Raw genomic sequence first — 21989 nt, forward strand, 5'->3', positions numbered from 1 at the left:
GATGATGCAGTTCGTTACACGAACGAATGAAGTTCAAATGATTTCAACGATGATTGGGCACTTCGATGCTTGTTCCGCACAATGTCGAGGCGTTTCTAGTCCGCTACGCACTATATTGTGCTGATCAGTCACTTTTCTCATTGCACTTGCTTGCATTGATTGTTGCACTTATGTGGACGTCAACAAGTTTTAGGTTTTTTTTTTTTTTTGACTTTTTATTGCTGATTTATGGCATATTTATAAATTGTCTTTACTTTTATGATTTGTTTTATTTTTAGTTCAAGCTTCAAAGTCTATGCTTCCATCTACCTCGTGGCTTATGCCTCGCTTGGATATGGGAAAATTCCTTACTTGTCACTTTTGCCTTAAAATATCATGAATGTGGTATCTGTTATTGCAACGATAAGGAAAATAACGTTGTTTCTATTGTAAGGAAGTTCCGTGATGGGCACTACTAGCAATCTGTGCTGCTTCTGGTAAACAGCAGCATGGGTTTAGCTATATGCTGGGTGGAGTCATTATAGAATTAAATTTATTATAGAGATTCCGTTGTGATATTTTACGAATTTATTTTCTACATACTAAACCAAAATCTTATGCCTAGGTGTAATAATTTTGCTATCTAAGTAGGCCTGAAACAATGATTTTCTTTCTACGTGATGCCAGAACACACCCTAAAGCCCTTTGGTGATTCCTTCACTCCCTGGCAACCCAAATATGATTATTTAACATCTTAAGATGTAAATGTTATGTCTTCTGCGCAGCCTGACGCTTTTAGTTTTTCTTATCCCAGTTAAACATGAAGTTTTTTGTTATATCTACATTTGTGTAATTCATCATTAAAATTCTTTAAATTTGGTTGATTTACCTATAATTCCTCCCCATTCAGATGCCTCTGTGCATTTTACTAGTTCAATATGCTTGATTTTCTTGTTATTGGGTAGTAACAATTTTTTCCCCTTTATAGGGATGGGGATGTGCATACCGTTCTCTACAAACTATCATATCTTGGTTTAGGCTTCAACGTTACGCATCAATAGAAGTTCCTTCCCACAGGTTGATGTTTTTTTTTTTTTGACACGGTTGTCTTAAATGGATTAGCTATATCTCTGTATTCACATTCTTTTGTAAATTTAGATTGTTCATTTTAAACTATTGCTTTTGTTGTCACTGTTTTTAAGGATGCTTTATTTGTATTTATTATTATTGGATAGAACCTTCATGAAACGGCTTAGTCTATTTACATGATTCTCTTACGTTTGCTATTATGGTTATTACTGTCATGTTTTTCAGGGAAATTCAGCAGGCTCTTGTTGACATTGGTGATAAGGAGCCCTCTTTTGTAGGATCACGTGAATGGATTGGAGCAATTGAGTTAGGCTTTGTCTTGGATAAACTTCTTGGGGTATGACTTTCAATTTTTTGCATGGACAATAGATTTTGTTCAAAAATCAAGGCCTTGATAATTTGAAGTTTATGCAGGTTAGAAGCATTTTAGGTTTTTAAAGAACTTCATCTTGACGGAATTGATATTTTTTTATTTTTTTATTTTGATGAATTTAGAAGGTTCAATGGATTGAGGCAATTGAATCTCCATGAAGATTATTGCATGCGATTTTTTTTTTAATTTAGAAAACAGTAATGTGCAATGATAGATATTTTATGCTGGTCATACAATAAATAATCTTGAAATGAAGCTGTAGGATAGAATTGAGCCGTAGTATCTGTATTTATAATTTATTTCTGAGACTAAAATTATATCCTTGTTGATAGTTAAATGTCTTCTTATCTTATACTGTGTAAATATAGAAATCCCAAGCCTTAGCAAGGAAAGTTGAAAGAAATATTTAGCTTCTTATGAATTGTATTGTCATAATCATTGTCATCAATCTTATCTCAATTTTTTTGGAGCTTTAAGTCCTCCATTGAAGAAAAGGCATGGTTATGATTTTGAGTTGACCCATTAACTTCCCCATTCAACTCATTTTGTTGATGGTGAGGATAACTGGAGGTCATGATGGTTTATGTGAAGAGGAAAGAGTGACGTTTGCATAACACAGTCAACCATGAATAGAGTAAATGTTGTACGAGCTGGGGATGATGACCTCACAACATCGACCGTGGTGAAAGCCAATGGAGATCTTGGTGGCTTATTGTAATATCCCGATCTTACCTGGCCGAAGGAGACGTCGCAGAAGCCAAATTGTAGAAGAGGAGAAGACGACCTGGAGCCGCATGGAAATGTAGAAGCCGAATGAAACTCAACTGTTGCCAATTGCATCAAGATACAGAGGCATCGATTGGAATCGAGAGAGCTAGCATTTTTTTCGTTGTTTGCTAAAGTCGAAGGGAGATGAAACGAACGAAAATGAGCTCGTTGATTTCTTTGGGTTCATCTCTCGATTCAAAGGTGACATCTCAAGTCGCTAGGAAAACGAAACGGTCCGTCAATTATTAACAAAGTAGACGAATGGATTTCTCCTCCCTCTAAGTTTCGATTGAGAGGGAGAGTCAATGAATCGAGAGAAAGACAAAAAGGAAGAGGCGAGAGAGACGAAACCTACGAGCAAGCTGCCAAGGGGGAGCCATGGACGAACAGGCATGGGCTCGAGCACGAGTAAGAGACAAGTTTTACTATTTTTCTAAATTTTAGATTATAATTATTGCAATAAAATGATTAAAACTAAAATATAGCATATAATTAAAAACAGATGACCAATTTATAACTTAAATGTTAACAAATAGGTTTTTGATATACGTGAAAATTTGATCAACGTGGAAAAAAGGAGAAATAATAAAATATCTCAATACCTAAGTTTAAGGTGAGTACTCATATTTCTTTTATTACAATATTGACTTTGTTTTCTCTTCAATTAGATGCTTTGAAAGATAATATCTGCTTACGTAGTATTTATTGTTAGCTAGATTATATTTTATCTTTCTTATACTCAATGATTGATCATGTTGAGTCAAATGAAAAATGAAAATTAATATGTTATATTTCACATTATCATATAAATCCAATAAATATTATAAAAATGAAATGGCTAGATAAATATGCTTGTATGTACATATTGACTGATGGAGCACACCCCCTTATGATATTGGCTGGGGACGCAATGTATTCGTGCATATAAATGAAAAAGATTATGGAAAAAAGTAAATGGAAATGGAAAGGGAGTACCTTCATTGGTACAATTTAGATGGTGCCTCCTGTGATGATTTTATTATTTATTGAATAGATAAAGATATGTTTTATGCATAATAGTGATAATTATGATAAAATGAAATTAAATGGAAGAATTTCATATTTAGAAATGAGCATGCATATTATTTCAAAGGCCTTATATTACTATAATTTTAGAAGTATGATTTATTCTCTGAGTTCTATTATGACTCACTATTCCTATTGAAAATCATTTATAGGTATAATTCAATTAATTAAAGGGGGATTTATACACATACCACTTTATTTCTTATTATTTATATATCTAGCACCCAAAACATTAATATTACATGTCTACCACCCATAGAACAAATTTGGGTGCTTGGAATGAAATATAAAAGTTTATAGGATGATATGAATGATATATATGAATTATATGAGTGATATATTTGATATTAAAGTTGTATATGAGTGGTAGGCATGTAATATTAATATTTTGGATTTTAGATATATAAATAGCATGAAATAAAGTGGTAGGTATGTAATTTTTCCTTTAATTAAAATGAGTAGAAGAGAAGAGAATGTGTATCGTAGGTGCGACGCTCCAAGAGAAAGATATTTATATTTTTTTAAGGTTTTAGTGGCTCACTGCTTATTGAAAATAGTTAGTTAGTAATTAAAATTTTAATTAATCGTCCAACCGTCTGTTTCCACCTCGTTAATTCGAGTCTCTTTGCCGGGCTGTGACACTTACGACTCATTCATGTGCTACAATTGTCATTGTAGATCTTGCTGTTTTCCAACATAATGTTCATTGCCATGGCATTGAAAGACTGGTGATCTTGTTGACCCATGCTTACTAATGAAGTTCTAACCTTTGTGGGATTCTTTTCTTTTAGTAAGCGCTAGTCTTCATTGGTCGAGATATTTTCTTAAATGCATGCGCCATTGTTGTGTTTGTTTCGTGTAGTTTCTATGTTTTTTTCTCCTTTTTCTTAGCCCATGATGTTGGCTCATCTAATTTTATCTTTAAACCAAGAATGTGGTCCTTATTTTGGGTTATGAAGCTTCTGGTAATCTTGAAGGAGTTGGCTTAGAATCTGTCTAGTGATGGAAATGGGAATCTAATATATGCTCTAAGTGATGAAGTGATTGCTTTCAGACATTGTCCCCATTCCCTTAATAGAAGAAAGTTAATAGGAGTGGTTTATCTGGATACTTTGAAAAATTGAGATGGATAAACACTTTCATTGTCATGTCCCAAGTTCTGGATGAGAAAAGTGGAGGGTTGCGTTAGGTAATCGATAGCCAGCATAAAACATGTCGAAAAATCATGACATGAATCTTTTAAAAAATTATGTTAATGCTAGAGCGTCCCCTGGAAGCGACGCGTTGTATGACCTGAATACGACGACAATTGTATAAGGGCCACAGTGTTAAATAGGCAAGGGTTCTTACATCAAGGACGGATGTGGGTAAAAAAGCTAGTCCATGAAACCAAAATTAGGATAAGAACTTAGAATATAGACTCTCTTATAGGAAAATTAATATAATTAATAGATATCATGATTAATATGAAGATAAATATTTTGCAGATTCAGGAAACTAAATGGGTTAAAGAGAAGGCTAAGGAGATTGATAGTTTATGATATAAATTATGATTTTCGGATAGGAGTCATGCTGGAAATGGTGTAGGTGTGATTATAGGTAAGAGTTTGAAATGTAATGTTATGAAAATTAACAGAATTAGAAATAGAATTATAACTTTAAAGATTATTGTTGATACTAAGATTGTTAATATTATAAGTGCTTAAGCTCCTCAAGTAGGTTTCGATATGGATTCAAAATTAAAATTTTGGAATGACTTAGAAGAATTAATATAAAAATAACTCTTGAAGAAAGAGTTCTTATTGGAGAAGATTTAAATGGATATGTTGGTAGAGAGGTAGATGATTTTAAAAGCATCATGGTGGTCATTGGTTGGAACGACAAATGAAGGTGGTAAGACTATATTAAATTTTTCTTTAACTTATGATTTCTTAATAGCTATTATCTTATTTAAGAAAAGAGATGAGCATCTTATCACATATAAAAATGGATATAATAAAACACATTGATTATTTTCTTAGAAAAAAATTAGATCATTTGGTTTGCAAAGATTATAAAGTTATTACGAGTAAAACATTATGTACCCAATATCGATTATTAGTTTTGGACCTTAAGATAAAGGGGCAGAAAATAAAAAATAAAATAAAATAATATTTTAAGATTAGATGGAGGCATTTAAAAAATATTAATAAAAGTATTTTTGAGAGTAAGAAAAGTATTTTTGAGAGTAAGATTTTAGATCTTAAGATTTTTTCTGTGCATGGGGATGCTAATGTTATGCGAAAAAAGTAGCTAGTGATATTAAGAATATTGTAAAAGATATGCTTGGAGTTTCGAAGAGAAAAGCTCATAATAGTAAAAATAGTTAGTGGTGAAATTCAAATGTGCATGAAAAAATAAAAATAATAAAATTTATTATAAAAATTAGTTTAGATGTAAAAATTCTTATAATTGGGAAAACTATAAAGAGGCTTGTAAGGAATCTAAGAAAACTATTTGGGATGTAAAGAGCTTAGCTTTTAATGATTTATACAATATATTATATATTAAGGAGGGAGATATATATATATATATAATTTGACGAACAAAGAGATATAAGTAGTAAGGATTTAGTTCTAGTGAAGTATATTAAGGATGAAGATTAGAAGTACTTTTCTTAGAAGATGATATTCAACAAAGGTGGATGAGATATTTTGCTAAATTTTTTAATGATGAATGGAAAAACACAATTGACTTTAGTGAGTTTAGCACCCTAAATGAAAATAAAGATTTTTGTTTTTATCGGCGTATTAGTAAAATAGAAGTTAGAGAGACTTTAAAAAAATGTAGTGTGAAAAAACTGTTGGACCTGATGATATGTCAATAGAGGTGTGAAAATGCTTAGGAGAATGAGTGTGTTAATTCATATTTTTAAGAAAAAAGGTGATGCACAGGAATGTGTGAATTATAGAGGAATTAAGTTAATGTGTCGTACTTTAAAACAATGGGAGCGAGTTATGGAGTGTAGGTTGCATCGTGATATCAATGTTTCTCAAAATCAATTTGGATTCATGCCGGGTAGGTCTACTATGGAAGTCATATATTGGTTGAGAGGTTTGATGGAGAAATATAGAGAGAATAAGGAGAATCTACATATGGTATTTATTGATTTAGAGAAAGCATATGATAAAAATCAAAGAGAAGTGCTATGGAGAGTTTTTGAAAAGAAAGAGTTAATAATGCTTATTCAAATTATTAAAGATATGTATGTAGGAGCTATTACTTGTGTTCAAACACAAGGTGGTTTGACCAAGTATTTTCCTATTTCGGTTGATTTACATCAATGATTAGCCTTAAGCCCATATCTTTTTGCTTTAGTCATGGATGTTCTCACTAGACATTTGTATGAGGATGTGCCTTGGTGTATGCTTTTTGCTGATGATATTCTTCTTGTTGATAAGACTAAAGAGGGAGTTGAAAGTAAACTTGAATTATGGAGGTTAACCTTATAGTCTAAAGGTTTTTTCTTGAGTAGATCTAAAACTGAATATATGGAGTGTAATTTTAGTAGCAATAATCCTAGTGAGGGGATTGTGACTTTGGGCGATCAAGTCATTGATAAAAGTACACATTTTAGATGTCTTGGATATATTGTTTAGAGTGATGGTGAAATAGATGGGGATATTATCAGCAGAATTCAAGTTGGATTGTTGAAGTGGAGGAATGCATCGGGCTTGTTGTGCGATAGAAAAGTCCCCCTCAAACTTTAGAGAAAATTTTATAAGATGGTGGTGAGACCTGCAATACTTTATGGTGCCAAATGTTAGCCATTAAAAGATAAGCATAATACTAAGTTAAGTGTTGCAGAGATGAGGATGCTTAGGTGGATGAGTGGCTTTACCCTTAGCGATAGGATACGAAATGAGCATATACGTGAAAAGGTTGGAGTAGCTCCAGTGGAAGGTAAGATTATAGAGAGTCACCTTAGATGGTTTGGTCACATTAAACGGAGGCCTTTCGATGACCCATTTAGGAAAGTTGAGGTACTAGATTTGACTTATGTTAAGAAAGGTAGGGGTAGACCTACAAAGACTTGGTTAGAAAATATTACAAATGATCTTTTTCTATTAGATTTAAATGAGAATTTGAATTTTAACAGGACACAATGGCGAAAAGAATTCATGTAGCCGACCCCACATAGTGGGACAGGCTTGATGTTGTTGTTATCAGGAAGGAAAAGAAAAAGAGGTGAAGGAAATTTCGATTTCCCAAAACAAGGAGACTAGGTCTAAAGCAAAATCATATACAACCCCATTTCAATGATGAAAGAATTGGTATGAAACATTAGTGGAATTACTAGTTTAGTAGCTATAAGTAGGCACATGGAAATTTTTTTTTACCCCATAAAAAGATATTTTATTAAAACAAAAGAGGGGTACAAAAAGTACAAACAGAAAAAAGAAAACAATAATGCCTCTCCAACAAAAAAAGAGCAGGCAAACACAAAAAATCAAAATAACGAATAAAAAAAGAAGAAGAAAAGAGCGAATACAAATAAACCCTACATTTGTAAATGAGAGATCCCCCAGGACAGGAAGACTTCAACAATGATCATTTGGGGGGCCCAAATCCCAAATCAAGATCCCATCAGTTGCTTTTTTCCTCTTTTGAGGGGTAGTGGTGATAGGTCCCCAACTTTAATTCCTTTTGAATGATTCTATGTCTTTGCTTGGAGAGGTTTAGTCTGTTGTTGGAGATATCCTGTTGCTGAGATTTTTTAGCAGTAAAAGCAATAGGCTCTGGGTTGGAATCCACCTAAGTTGGAAAGGTGCATCTCATTTCCTGGCCTTTAGAAGGGTTGGTGGGAAGATAAGCTTTCTTCTTATGCATTCTCCTTCTAGATGCAAGGAAATTTTACTAAAGAATAAGCTGCATATAGTGGTGTTGAACCCTTGGCTTATAAAAAGAAATTATATTTCTTAAGCAGGTTTTTAAGTTTTCAAGTTATGATTGCTAAATGCTCAAATAAAATTTGATTGTTTCTGAAAAGAAGATTTAAGTGTTCATTATTTATGTGAGATTATTTTTTAATATGGATGCCTCTATTGATTATCTGTAGCTGTTTGTGCATATATCTATGCTAATTGTTTAAGAGTGCTGAGAAGGGAGCTATGGCATGATTTGAGAGGTATTGTAGATTCCATTAGAAGACTTTTTTAAGTGTAGGGGATTTCAATGCAATTCTGAACTCGTTCGTAGGGAAAAGGGGGATGTGAACCTAACTTCAATGTTTTGGTAGAATTTGCTGATGTGGGCTAATTGATGGAGGATTTCTTGGTAAACAATGCACTAGGACAATTGAATTATGAGATTAATTGCAAATAAATAGAGAAAGTGTATGTTGAAATATTTCAATTATTTTATTAATTTTGAAATGAATGGATTAAAGATATATATTTTTATATTATCAAATTGAGTGTATTTAATTAGTTAAAGCAAGAAATTATTAAATATAAAAAGTTTATAAATAAATTATGATTCATATTTCAGTGAGAATACAAGGAGAACAAATTTTCTTCCTATTTTAATAAATTACATATGATAACTATTTAGGTATATTTAATAAATAATTAGAGTGAGAAAAAGAGCAAAATTATGCAGTATTAAATAATAATAAAATAAAATTCTAATTAAGAAAATATTATTTAAGGAATGCAAATATTCAATTTTAATTAGTGAATTAACTAAGTAATTAGAGAGAGAGAGAAAGCGCTTAGGAAATGCTTCATTTAATTAAATTATTAAATTTTAGAAAATAGTATAATTAAAATGAGAAGTTTTTAAATATGAGAATGTTATAAATTAATGAAAATTAAATCATAGTTCATATATAACTTCTAAATGGAGGATAACAAATTCTCTTATTTAAAAAAAAAATATTTAAGTATGCTTAATAATTATATATAAAAATAATATAAGTTAAAAATAACTTTATGAAATCATGTATTATTTATTATATGTGTCATTTTATTAAAGTCAGAGCAAGGACAATAAATGCAAGCAATCCGAATCAAAGTGAGTATGCATTTTTCATATTATAATAATTATATTGCTTCTAATTGCATTTTAATTGTTATTGCAAATGATTTATCTTTTTGTTTATTCAAATTGTATTGAAAATGATTCATCTCTCATATATTAAATAATTTATCTTATATTACTGGATAAAGCATAAAGTAAAGGAATGTAATATGAATGAAATGATTTGATATATGTGATTGCATATACATGTTGACTAATGAAGCAAATCCTCTTATGGTACTAACTGGAGACACAATGTACTCGTGCATATTCTTGAAAAAATAAAAAGAAATATAAAAGGAGTACGTTCATTGGGACTAAATTAGACGGTGTCTCCTCTGACGGTTGTATTATTTATAAAATATGAGAAATATATAAATACATATATGATTTATACATAATATTTAAAGTCTTGATGAAATGATATGATTAAATATAATTATTTTATGATATGAAATGAAAAAGGGATCATGCATATTTGTCTAACATGAGTTACTGTAGTTTAGAAGTATGTTTTATTCACTTAGCTGTGGCTTACTTTTAGTTGCTCTAATATTTTCAAGTATAATTTAATATAAAAGTAAAATGAGCATAAGAGGTAAAAATGTGTATTATAGGCGGGACGCACCAAATGAAAGGTATTTAATACATTTTATATCAGTTTATATTTTTTATGAAATGAAAATTTAATTTACCATCCGACCGTAAGAATGTTGTGAAAACACTTTAGTCTTGTTGTTTTCAACATAAAATAACCCAAAAAAGCTTCCACCATTGGTCACTTGCTTCTCCTCCATTTATTATCCACAAAATAGCTAAGAAAAGCTTCCACCATTGGTCATCTGCTTCTCCTCCAGCTATTGTCAAGGAAAAAAAAAACCAAGAAAAGCTTCCACTACCAGTCACCTACTTTTCCACCTGCCGCCCCCAAAAACAACCAAGAAATTCCACATTGTGCTAGAATTTCCTTTTCTTGATTTCAAGAAATACCTTCCTCCTTTCCCTTTATCTTCCTTGACCAAGCTCTGATACCAATTGCTAAAAACCTTGAAGGTAGAGATCTTAAATTCCTACATTCCTCACCGTCGATCCCACTTGATAGTTGCACCTCCACTGCAGCCTTGCTTCCTTGTTTGGATCGAGAGTCTATAACTATTTGGCTTCCTCCCTCACTGTCGGTCCCCTTTGGTAGCTTTACTCCACCACAAACTTACTTCCCTGCGTGAAAATTTTGGAGGGAGAACTTGGGTAACTAAAAGTTGATTTTGAGAAAAAGATGGTTGATTTTCAAAGTCAATTTGCATTCGTCAATGAAAAGATGAAGGAAAAGTTTGCCGTGGTGAAAGACATGTTGAAGAAATTGCTTGAAGCCAAAACCAAATCGGTGACATCGGAAGCAAATGAAACTACCGGCGACCATGGAAGATATGAGAACCCTAACACGTCTAGGGGATGGGAAAAGCCAGAAGTGGATATCTCGGAGGGAGAAGACGGAATGTCTCCTCTGGAACCACTTTCTAGGGAGGAGATGAGCATTGGCTACGCAAGAAGGGGTGCTGAATTTGTAAGGAGAGGGGATGATTTCAATCGCTGGGGTGCTGATTTTGAAAGAAGAAGAGGGGATTTTGATGAATGGTTTGGTATGATCGCCGGAAGGAACGTGACAATTGAGGTGCTCCTCTGCTTCGAGGAATGAGAGGTTATGGAGTTAGAGAGAGTTCAAGGATTGTTTGGTAAAACGTTTCTGAACTTGCAGGGGAGGAGACTTCTACGAGCAATTCTTCGCCTTGACATAGGAGGGCTCAGTGACGGAGTTCCGGGAGAGATTTGAGTGCTATGCTAGCCGATTGGACCGCCTTCCTGAGACAGTACTAGAGGGAAACTTCATGAAGGGATTGACACCAAATATCCGAGCAGCGGTTAAAGTAATGAGGCCTTGTGACTTGGGAAAGGCTATGAGCTAGCTCAATTTGTAGAATATCAGAGGCACCTGGAGGGAGAGATGGGAGGTGATAGCTCAGGAGGCTCGTGCAGGATGACCACCACCTTATTGAAATCCAAGGAGCCATCACCGGATACTCTTCGGGGGACTTTGAACAAAAAGACTACAGGAGGAAGACCTAGGGACAATTTCAAGAAGCTCACAGAGACAGAATTACAGGAGAAGAGGACGAAGGGGCTCTTTTTAGATGTGACGAGAGGTATACTCTGGGGCATAGGTGTAAGGACCGAACTCTTCATGTTCTTATCGTCTGTGATGAAGAAGGAATGGAGGGTGTCGTCTTTCCACCTTTTGTACAAGGTGGATTTTTGGGAGAGGAGTATTGTTAGACCGGTCCATTGGACCGGTCCAGCCGGTCCAGGTGGGACTGGCTTATGGGTGTTTCGTTGTTCCGCCTCCTGCGAATGTCGCGCCAGCCATAAGCCTTGCCGGAGCCGAATAGGAAAGTTTTTTTGGGGAATTAAGAGGGAAATTTGAATGTAGGGTCTGTTTAGAGATTTCCTTTTTATTTGTATGCATTTAATAGTTTATTTTCCTAGGGTTAGGGTATCTTGAATTTGGCTGAAATTTGAGATCTCTTAGATTTAGGTTTTCTTTGGGCTCTAGCGGTGTTTAGAGATTTGGGAGAGATCGATCCTCCTCTCGAATAGAGGATCAATTGTATCTCTCTATTTTTCATTTCTCTTTCATCAAAAAATACAAATTATCTACTATTTTTGTAATTTTGAGTGGATTTTGGTAGAGAAAGCTCGCTGTTTTCCAAAGATTGATAGCAAAAACTTGAGATCTACAAGTGTTTCCTATCAAATTATAAAGAATTCTCATGATGCATGCATATCACTTAAATTTTTTTGAATTTGGCCATTTTGCATGCCTTGATAATGCTCGCATGATTTTTGCGATATTACTCGGAGTTGGAGATCTTGTCATAAAACTAACGCAAGCATTGAAATCATCTAAAGTTCAATATTTGCATTTGAATATTGTCATTAGGTTGCTTGCAAATTTTTTATTTTGAGTTCTTAACAACCGTCTTCTATCTACTTAGATGAAAATATAGTAGATCTAGTAGCTAATAGGGCGAATTTTGGATTAGTTGGGTTGAGATGTAGGCACTTTTTCATACTTCGTTCTTTTTATCATTTTAATATAATTATTTTTTATAATACCATGGGTTTCATGAAAGTTCATTTCTCCGCTATAAATATGGGGTATGTTAGTTCATTACTTTTACCTCCAAGCTTCATTTGAGTTTGTTACTGTAGCTTCTTAAGGGTTTTGAGTATAACATTGAGGTTTAGCTCGAGTTTTTAGTGAGCTTGCAGGTGTTTCAAAAGTTTTGTAGATGTCTTTTTATTTTCAATTTGTTGTTCAATATACGTTCTTCTTAGAGCTGCTTATTACATTTTACGCATTAGAGGTCCCCTATGTATATCTTTTAAAGTTCATTCAGTTTAAATTTTTGCATCCTGACGGCTCCCATGTAATGGAATCTATGGAGAGTTTTGGCTTACCCATCACATCAAGAAAATGTGCAAATTTGGCATCTTATAGCACTGCCAATAGAATTTTTAAAACTGACCACATCAAGAAAGGCACATATGGGGTACCTTGATAAGGAAATTGTAGGAACATATAAATTTTTTTGCCAAGCTAGGAAAAGTGCTATCGAAGTTTACCCATCACATCACAAGCATCACCTGAGGTTCCCCTTCCTGCCAAGAAAGCATGAACTAGATATGCTCGTTGTGCCAAACACTTCACATAGGAGGTGTTAGGAATTTTCAAGCCGTGTCACATAAGTCACCAGCAAGTTTCTCCTACTAAACTAAGGAAGTGTGCATGAGTTTTGCAGTCACTGCATCAAATGCATCGTCAATGAGATTTTGAGGTTTATTGCAGTTAATTGATCGTTGCTTTCCTGATTTAATATTCTTACCAGGGAAATTTGCTGCTTTTTCTTTCATAAAATAGTTAATCACTTCCCCAGCATTTACATTTGATCTTGATTTCTAGTGATATTGCAATCCTTCAACTCTCTTTATTAATTAATAATTATGCATTATTCAATATTTGATAACAAACCATCTTTTCAAAAGAATTGTCGTGGTTGATAAACCAATGCTTTCTGTTGAAACAGGTTAGTTGCAAGATCATGAATTTGAGGTCAGGAGCAGAGCTTCCAGAGAAATGCAGAGAGCTTGCCAAACATTTTGAATCACAAGGAACTCCTGTAATGATAGGTCTGTGGTGTTTGGCTACTCTCTTATTATTATTTCATCAATGAAAATTATAAATACTTTCTAAATTCTTTAAGAATTAACTTGTTTAGTTTCAAGCAATTTAAAAGTGTAAGGTTTGAAATTATAATCGTCTTCAACCATCTACTTTGGAAGTTTTGATGCATCTTATTTATGGTTAAATGAAGTTCTGAAATCATACACGTAATTGGTTTTAATAATGTTAAAGAGAATAAATAGTGCATGCGTGCGCGCGCGTGTATATATATATTATAATAGGATGTTGATGATAACAAATGCTGATAATATGGTACTCCCTTTATACGATTATAAATTGCAAACAAGATTTTGCAGGTGGAGGTGTCCTTGCTTATACACTGTTGGGAGTTGACTACAATGAAACGAGCGGGGATTGTGCCTTTCTTATCCTAGACCCACACTACACAGGAAATGATGACCTAAAGAAAATTGTAAATGGCGGTTGGTGTGGGTGGAAGAAGCCTGTTGATAGCAAGGGGAGGAGTTTCTTCTTGAAAGATAAGTTCTACAATCTTTTGCTCCCCCAGAGGCCTAACATGGTTTAAAGCATTAAAAATTGGAGCACGCTAAACATTGCAAGGAAGAAGGTAAAAGCACACCCAAACTAACTAGACTTTCATTTGATCTCCCTTCTTATTTGTATGCTGTCTCTCCCAAAACATTTAACTTTGCAGGATATCTTACCTTAAATTTGAGCCCGCTAATATATGATTTTGAATTTAAACTTTCACCCAGGTACTTCTACTTTGAAAGATCATTTGAAGCAGTTCGGGCGTGGCAAGGCACTGGCTTAAAAGATGGTTGAAGATTGAAAGGCCCAATTCATATGGCGCAAATGTAGATCTTGACGAGATTCCAGTGCATTTCTGGATGATTAACATAAATCAAATTATTTTATTGTTAAGATCATAGGAGCATAATGTATTTTTGACTTAGCAATTTTATACTATATTGCAAATTAACAATGGTTCAGGTAAAACCTTCAGTTCATGCAAGGAAGGCAGAAATGGACAATTTTCTGCCTGGCTCGTGATTGAACTGAACTCGTACAAAAATGGCGAAATTTGCTGCTAAGCTTGCTTTGTTTCTCCTCGTAATTAGTTTTTTGAAATGGAATTGTGGTTTTTTTTGAAAGCTTGTTTAAATATTCTCAATTTGCATGTACATTTTCTTATGACCTTATAAGCATATGGATACATTTATTAAGCTTTTCGTTATTCTATAGAATAAAATGAGTTTATTCACAGAATATTTTGTAAAGCACAAGTATCAACACAAATTTATCATATGAGACTAAGGCTTCGTTTGGGATGACTTCCTTACGGCTGCTTAAATTAGTTCTCAACTAAAAAGTTGTTTTAAGATGTATTAAAAAAAGTCATCTCAAACGAAGCCCAAGTATTCAATAGTGTCTTAAGCCTCGTTTTGCAGAAGTATCAAGTCATTGTATAGTAGGCTTATTAGTAAATTAGATTTTGATTTTGGATTATGTATTATCATCAACTGCATTATGGAAGGTTTTGTCTCATGATCAGTTGATCTGCTTCAGCTAGCTCAAGATGGGGATGAAAATGCTGCAATTAAGTCTCCTATTGTTGAATAGTATTTAGATTTTATTTGGGATGAATTTTTTATTGCTTCTTAAAATAATTTTTTAATACAAAATTTAAAATTTTTATATTAAAAAACAGTAAGAATGTCGTCACAAACGAAGCCTTAGTTTCGGCTAAAATCCGATTAAAAAAAGTATTATAAGTTTCCTTATTTCTAAAAAATGTCTTATAAGTTGTGCAGGTTTATAGGTCAATGTTGTGGATTGGGGTTGTTGATCGGCAACCTAATGCATGTGGAGAAGCTCTCATGGCTTTCTGATTTTGAAATTGGTTTTGGTTGCGGGATTTTGAAATACGCCAAAAAAGTTCTTTTTGAATTATTTCAAATTAATTGAAAAATACTTTGCATTAATTATAACTTATATAAATTCTTAGAACTTATACGTATTGTCTCTTTTATTTTGCATCCTTAACATCATTGCAACCAAGCAATACCTAACTTTATGAACATACAAAATTCTTTTGCGAGAAATTCTTTCGTAGAAGTTTTGGAGTTTGGAGGATATGGAAGTAAACAACAAAAATATTATTGCACCGGAAGTTTTTTAACGTGCAGTATATTACTTTCATGGTAAATAATATTTCTCTTTTTTGGAAACTTTTGGAGCCGCAATAAATGTTTTAATTTTTAATTGTAGCCCTCAAATGGCATTTAATTTGTTAGAATATTCTGCATTACAAAACTAGGATATAATATTTTAATATCACAACGTTGATGTTGAAACTAGGGAGGAGGATCTTCTTGAGAGATATCTTCTTGCAAGATCTAGAGAGGGAGAGAGGAGGGAACCGTGAGCCAAAAATGCTTCAAACTTTATTTCCTTTGGCTGCCTATTACAAGCCTAAACACATCTATTTAAAGACTCCTAAAGGCTATACAAATAGCCCCACATATGGCTACATATGCCATACACAAAACCTATACAAGAAAGAATCCTAAATCTAGGAACAAAACACAACAATCTCCACCTTGGGCATAGATTTACAAAAATAAAAGATAACCACTGTTCTTAAAGAACAGACTATCGGTCTCCTCCGCCAAAAGCGTCCACCGACATTCTAGCTCCACCTCCCGACAGATCTCCTGTCGCACTGCGTCCAACTCAGCCAATCACGAGCACCCCTAGCCCGGCTTCCGCGCCCTGTGCATCCACCAGCACCCTGTGCCTCCAGCCCGCGTCCAAACGCCACGAGCCCGCGCCCGTGCCTTGCACTCATGTGGTCTGTCACCGACCACATTCTGCACGTATCCACCCATGCAGCGAGCCCTGCGCCTTCACCTGCGCTCCGCTCGTCACCAGTGCCCCGCGCTCCTATGCGGCTTCCTCGTGCACTGCACGACCTCGCATCTCCAAGCGCCCCGCACTTTCAACCCTGCTCTCCAAGAACTGCCGGCACTACCTCAGTGTCTCTCGGACTCCACCTAAATTCCAAAACTCCACCGCAAAGATCCAAACTGATTTTTCAACCAAAGAACCGAAAAAATCTTCTTCAAGACCGATCGAAACTTGATTTAAGATCAAGCAAAAAATCCGGTCTCAACAGCTTCCATACCTTCGATCTTCTCCGATTTGCAACAGTGGCAAGCACCAGTTTCCTGCCACTTTCTCAACAACTCAGCATGCAACAAGTTCCTGCTAACTCTACCATATGCACGGCCTATCAGAATTAGATCGTTGCTATAAAGATATGTTATGGTATCTTGCCAAACATGCTATATACAACCTTCCAGTCCAAGGCCTCAGCTTCAGCAACTCTGATTTCGCACGTCCACCTGAAGCCTCCCGCTCCAGCCGCCTCCGGTAACCCCGCCGGATGTCCGGCCTGCTCGGCCGATCCAAAATCCCGATCAAGAAGGGGTGTTGACCAGTTCTTTCTCCGGACCTTGGCTTGCCTGTGTAGTCACCGGCAAGCCGGTGTTCCTTCTTTTGGTCTCACCTGGACAAAAGCCAGGTTCCTCCAGGTGTAGCCCCACCGGACGTCCGTGAGAGAGGTCCAGCCTCTGGTCCGTCCAGCCTAATAACTGCAGCCGCCGTTTCTCTCCATAGGCTTTGAACTCTACGCCGGCTCACCCGACGCCAGCCCAGTCCAACGTCCGGCCTCCCTCATGCGATCTCCCCTCCGACTTCCCAGCCGTATCTAATCTTCCCCAAGTGCCGTGAGAGGCCCGTCTTGAACTCCTCCGACCTTCTTCCTTCCTTGCTCTCGTCAATCTTTCTTCGTCTAGGCAGAACCGGCCGGGAAAACAAGAAGGCGTCGCTGACAACAGCGCTCCAATCAAGATCCCAGGCTCTGATACCAAATTGTTGAAACTAGGGAGGAGGATCTTCTTGAGAGAGATCTTCTTGCAAGATCTTGAGAGGGAGAGAGGAGGGAACCGTGAGCCAAAAATGCTTCAAACTTTATTTTCTTTGGCTGCCTATTACAAGCCTAATCACATCTATTTAAAGACTCCTAAAGACTATACAAATAGCCCCACATATGGCTACATATGCCATACACAAAATCTATACAAGAAAGAATCCTAAATCTAGGAACAAAGCACAACAGTTGAGTTCAAGTGATGATTGATTTCTAATTTATTATTTAAGTATTATGAAGAGAAATAATGCTAATATAAAAAAAATAGGTCTTGAGATGTCCAACGGGAAATTGGGTGTTAAAAAATACAATTTTCATTAAGAACCTGTCAAAGAGATGGGGATTCCAGTTAGAACATTTGTGAGAACATAAAAAATACAGTGCACTTAGCTGGTGACACGGCATATAGCAAAAGTTGAAATTGTCACGGAAAAGAGCACAAGTTGAAATTCGAAAAGAAATACAAGGGATTAGATGCATAAATATCAGTCCCCAACTTGATTAAATTCATAATGGATCTTAAACATAAGACGTGGGGACTTTGGATGATGCAATCAATCTATCAACAATAAAGTTGAGTTCATATTTGATTTTAGTGAAGTTTGCTTTGCCAACCACCACCTTTCTAAGTCTCAATGGTTTTTCTCAATATTAGTTCTTGGAACGTTAGGGGCTTCAACAACCTTGAGGATTCTCGGTTATAAAAATTCAGTTAGTGATTTTACTTTAGACGTGTTATGCATTTTAAAGGAAAACAAAATTCAATTTTCTCTTGAAGTTAAGGAATGTTCTCATAGTTTCAATTAAATCAAACCAGAGAAAATTTGGATTAAATGGAATCCAACCAAGATTTCTTTTAAAGGTTTCTTTCACTTTCCACCATCATCCATAGCATTGTTGAATGTGGCTTTTCTAGTTCTTTTTACAAGTTAGTTGTTTATGCATCAAACTTTCATGAGGATAGACTCTCTCTTTGGAATGATTTATGGGTGATTGGCAACTCTATCATAGCTCCCTGGATGATCATTGGTGACTTCAACTATTTTAGAGCTGCTAATGGGAAGGAAGGTGGCATCCCTATCCCCATAAACAAGATTTTAATAAATGGTTTTTTCAAATTGGGCTCCCCAAGCATGCTTCTGTGGCAATTTTCATACTCAGTATAATCAAAGGCCCCTTAATCCTCTAAATATTAAGTTATATAGATGCTTGGTGAATGATCAGTGGTTGGATCTTTTCTCTAATTCTATCGAGGAAATTAAAGAGACTCTTTTTGGTATGAATAGTGACTTTGTGGTTGGGCCTGATGGTTTTACCACTCAGTTGTTTTAAAAATCTTGGCACATTTTTAATAATAATCTTTTTTCTACTGTTTTGGATTTCTTTGCTGGTAATTTTATCCCTAAGTTTTTAACTTCTACTTCTATTGTGCTAATTACAAAAAATAACTCTGTTAGTACTTGGAATGATTTTAGGCATATTAGTCATTGAAAAATACAAATGTATCTTTAAAACCTTTTGGTTAAGGTTGTCGAGGGGAGAAGATGATCTTAAAGCTAAGTGGCTTTCGAGGGGAGAAGATGATCTTAAATTTCTATACACTAAGATGAAAATCAAGAAAAACTACAACTCGCACAATGAGATTACTACACGTGATTATTCTTTCTCATCATCTGAAGAGATTTTCAATGTTATTATCAATCACTTCAAAGTTTTATTTAATGTGGCTGCTCCTATTATTTCTAATCTTTCTGGCATTAGCATAGGTGAATCCACCTCTTGCATGCTGAAAATCTTACTTGCCCTACTATTGAGGAGGATATCAAATAGATCATTTTTGAGGGTCTCGCTAATTCATGCCCTGGTCTTGATAGATTTTAATATGAATTTTTTAAAAGGGCTTGGGAGAGTATTGGAAATCAACTTTGCAAAGCTGTTATGTTTTTCTTTCATAGCAACTATCTCTCCATGATGGTTAAGTTTATTACTCTTATTATGATCCCCAAAATTAACCATGCTAATATCATTTTTTATTATAGGCCCATCTCCATGTGTAACTTTTTTTACAAAATTATTGCAAAAAATTTGACTAATAGGAAAAATTGAGTGTTAAAAATTAAAGTTCTAAATTTTCTTCCTTCAGAACTTATAAATGAGTTGGGAATTTCGGTTAGAATATTTTTGAGAATATCAAAATTATAAAGTACTTAGCTCGTGACATGATGTGGAACACAGATTGAAAATCGAAAATAAATACAAGTAATCAAATGCATAAAATATAAATGCCCAACTTGAAGAAATTTAGAGTGGATCTTGAACATGAGACATGGGGACTTCAGATGATGCAATCAATCAATCAAAAATAAATTGGTGTTCAAATGTTATTTAAGTGAAGTTTGCTTTGCCAACCAACAACCTTCTAAATCTCAATTATTTTTCCCAATATTGATTCTTGGAATGTTAGGCGCTTCAACAGCCTTGAGAAGGTACTTAGTTGTAAAAATTAGTTAGTGATTTTGTTCTAACTAGATCCCCATCTTTTTAACAGGTTCCATGGCTTCTTCCACTCCTCTTTAGGTTTAAGGAAAGGTTGCTTAATCCTATCTATTAGATTCCTCCTCTTTCCAAGGAATCTATGTTGGAGGGAAGACTAACTCCCATATTCTATATGCTGATAATTTTTTAATCATTAATAATTCCTCTTCTCGCAATACCGATGCTCTAATCTCCATACTTGACAATTTTTATAACTTATATGGCCTGAAAGTTATTAGAGAAAAGAGCTATTTTCTCCTGGCTTATGGGTTACACAATGTAGAAGATATTGCTGCCATTCTTAATATTCAGGTTGTTAGAAATGTTTTCACGTATTTGGGGATATCTATTTCCTGTAAGAGAATTCATATCTCTAATTTTCAGTCATTAATACAAAAAGTTTTTGCACTGCTGGAAGGTTGGAAAGCTTAGTTATTATCATTTGTAGGGAGACTTCAATTCTTGAAATTTTTTTTAATTCTATTTCTTATTAGATAAAAGGTGCCATATAACCAAGTCTTGCATGGATTCAAGGCTTGTCTCGAGGTAAGTTCACCAAAGAAGAAGATCTCCTTGGTGTCAAAGGACCCGACGACTCCGCCGCACCGGGGAAGGTGGAAGTGATTTTGTAAGGGCTTCTCCGCCTAGCTGTGTGGGCTAAAGGAGAGTCACGATTTTAGTGCAATACTTGGAGGGTGCCTCCAAGGAGTGGATGTAGGTCAAGGATTGACCAAACCACTATAAATCCGGTGTGTTCTTTTCTTATTATCACTTATGAATTTATTTTTCTTCTGCACTTTGATTGTGGTGATTTGGTTCGTGTTTTTGGTTTTAAAGTTTTCCAATTCACCTCTCTAACTTTACTTAGCCTTGGGCCAGTTCATATAGGGCTTAACATCCCTAACGAACTTTCACCAAGGACAAGTGTCCCACTTCTGTGATCACTGGTGCTTGGATAGCTTCCTCATGGATCTATTGGACTCTTCTTCTCGTGCTTTATTTCATTATAATCATGAGTGGTTGAATGTCATCATCTGTGGGAATAATTGGTTTATACTTGTGGGCCTCCTTGATGATATTCAATATAATTTTTTATTAAATCCTATTAATACCAATGCCACATGTTCCTTAAATTGGAATGGTTTTGATAAGTTTTCCTTTTTTAAATTTTTTGAGGATATTCATGTTGGGTTGCAGCAGCTTGATTGATTAAAAGATGTGGGTAGTTTTGAAAAAATATTAATTTTCCTTAGGAAATATTTAATTTCTTGTATTATATTTTTGAAATTAAACACATCATTATAAAATATATGTCACATCGGGAGGGAAACATATCATTTCCTAATGGGTTCAAATTCCAAAACTTTAAGTTTATCCTAATTATCGTAGTTAAACTCAAGGGAAGACAACATATGCTCCTAGAGGCTAAAAATGATATTTGATCAAATGTTTGATTGTAATAATCTAGATTAAGGGTCATTAATTTTATAATCAAAATCATAATAATATACACTACAGGAAAAATGCCAAACACCGCCGGTTTTTTCCGGCGGTTAAGAAGGCAAAACCGGCGATTTTAAATTTTACCGGCGATTTTTCGGCGGTTTTAAAACTGCCAGAATAATTGGCGTAGGAAACTTTCACCGGGGGCTTATTACCAGCGGTTTAGTTAGGCGGCGGTTTTTCGGCGGCATCTGCCGCTGGTGTCTATCGAAATTGTAACCGACGGTTCTCCGGCCGTTAAGCTGCCGGTAATATTACCGATGACTAACCGGTGGTCACTTTACCGACGGTATGCCGGCGGTTAAAGAGGCCATCGTGTGTTCGCTTAACCGCCGGCAAGCGTCGGTACACCGCCGGCAAGC

The 21989-nt window shown here is 35.0% G+C and overlaps 1 protein-coding gene across 4 annotated transcripts in view; it reads left to right on the top strand.

Annotated features, from left to right (window-relative positions):
• Positions 1-14832, top strand: part of LOC110106569 (probable Ufm1-specific protease) — an 82093-nt gene extending 67261 nt beyond the window's left edge. For 2 of the 4 annotated variants that reach the window (XM_028700162.1, XM_028700161.1), the window contains exons 10-14: positions 968-1056; positions 1294-1405; positions 13477-13579; positions 13931-14202; positions 14351-14832. In XM_028700162.1, coding sequence (XP_028555995.1) covers positions 968-1056; positions 1294-1405; positions 13477-13579; positions 13931-14160 — 534 coding nt within the window. In that variant the 3' untranslated portion in view covers positions 14161-14202; positions 14351-14832. The remainder of the gene's footprint in view (positions 1-967; positions 1057-1293; positions 1406-13476; positions 13580-13930; positions 14203-14350) is intronic. The other 2 variants (XM_028700160.1, XM_028700163.1) reach the window with 1 other exon arrangement.
• Positions 14833-21989: the final 7157 nt, after the last annotated feature.

Source organism: Dendrobium catenatum, unplaced genomic scaffold (assembly GCF_001605985.2).
Source record: "Dendrobium catenatum unplaced genomic scaffold, ASM160598v2 fragScaff_scaffold_1467, whole genome shotgun sequence".
Lineage (NCBI taxonomy): Eukaryota > Viridiplantae > Streptophyta > Magnoliopsida > Asparagales > Orchidaceae > Dendrobium > Dendrobium catenatum.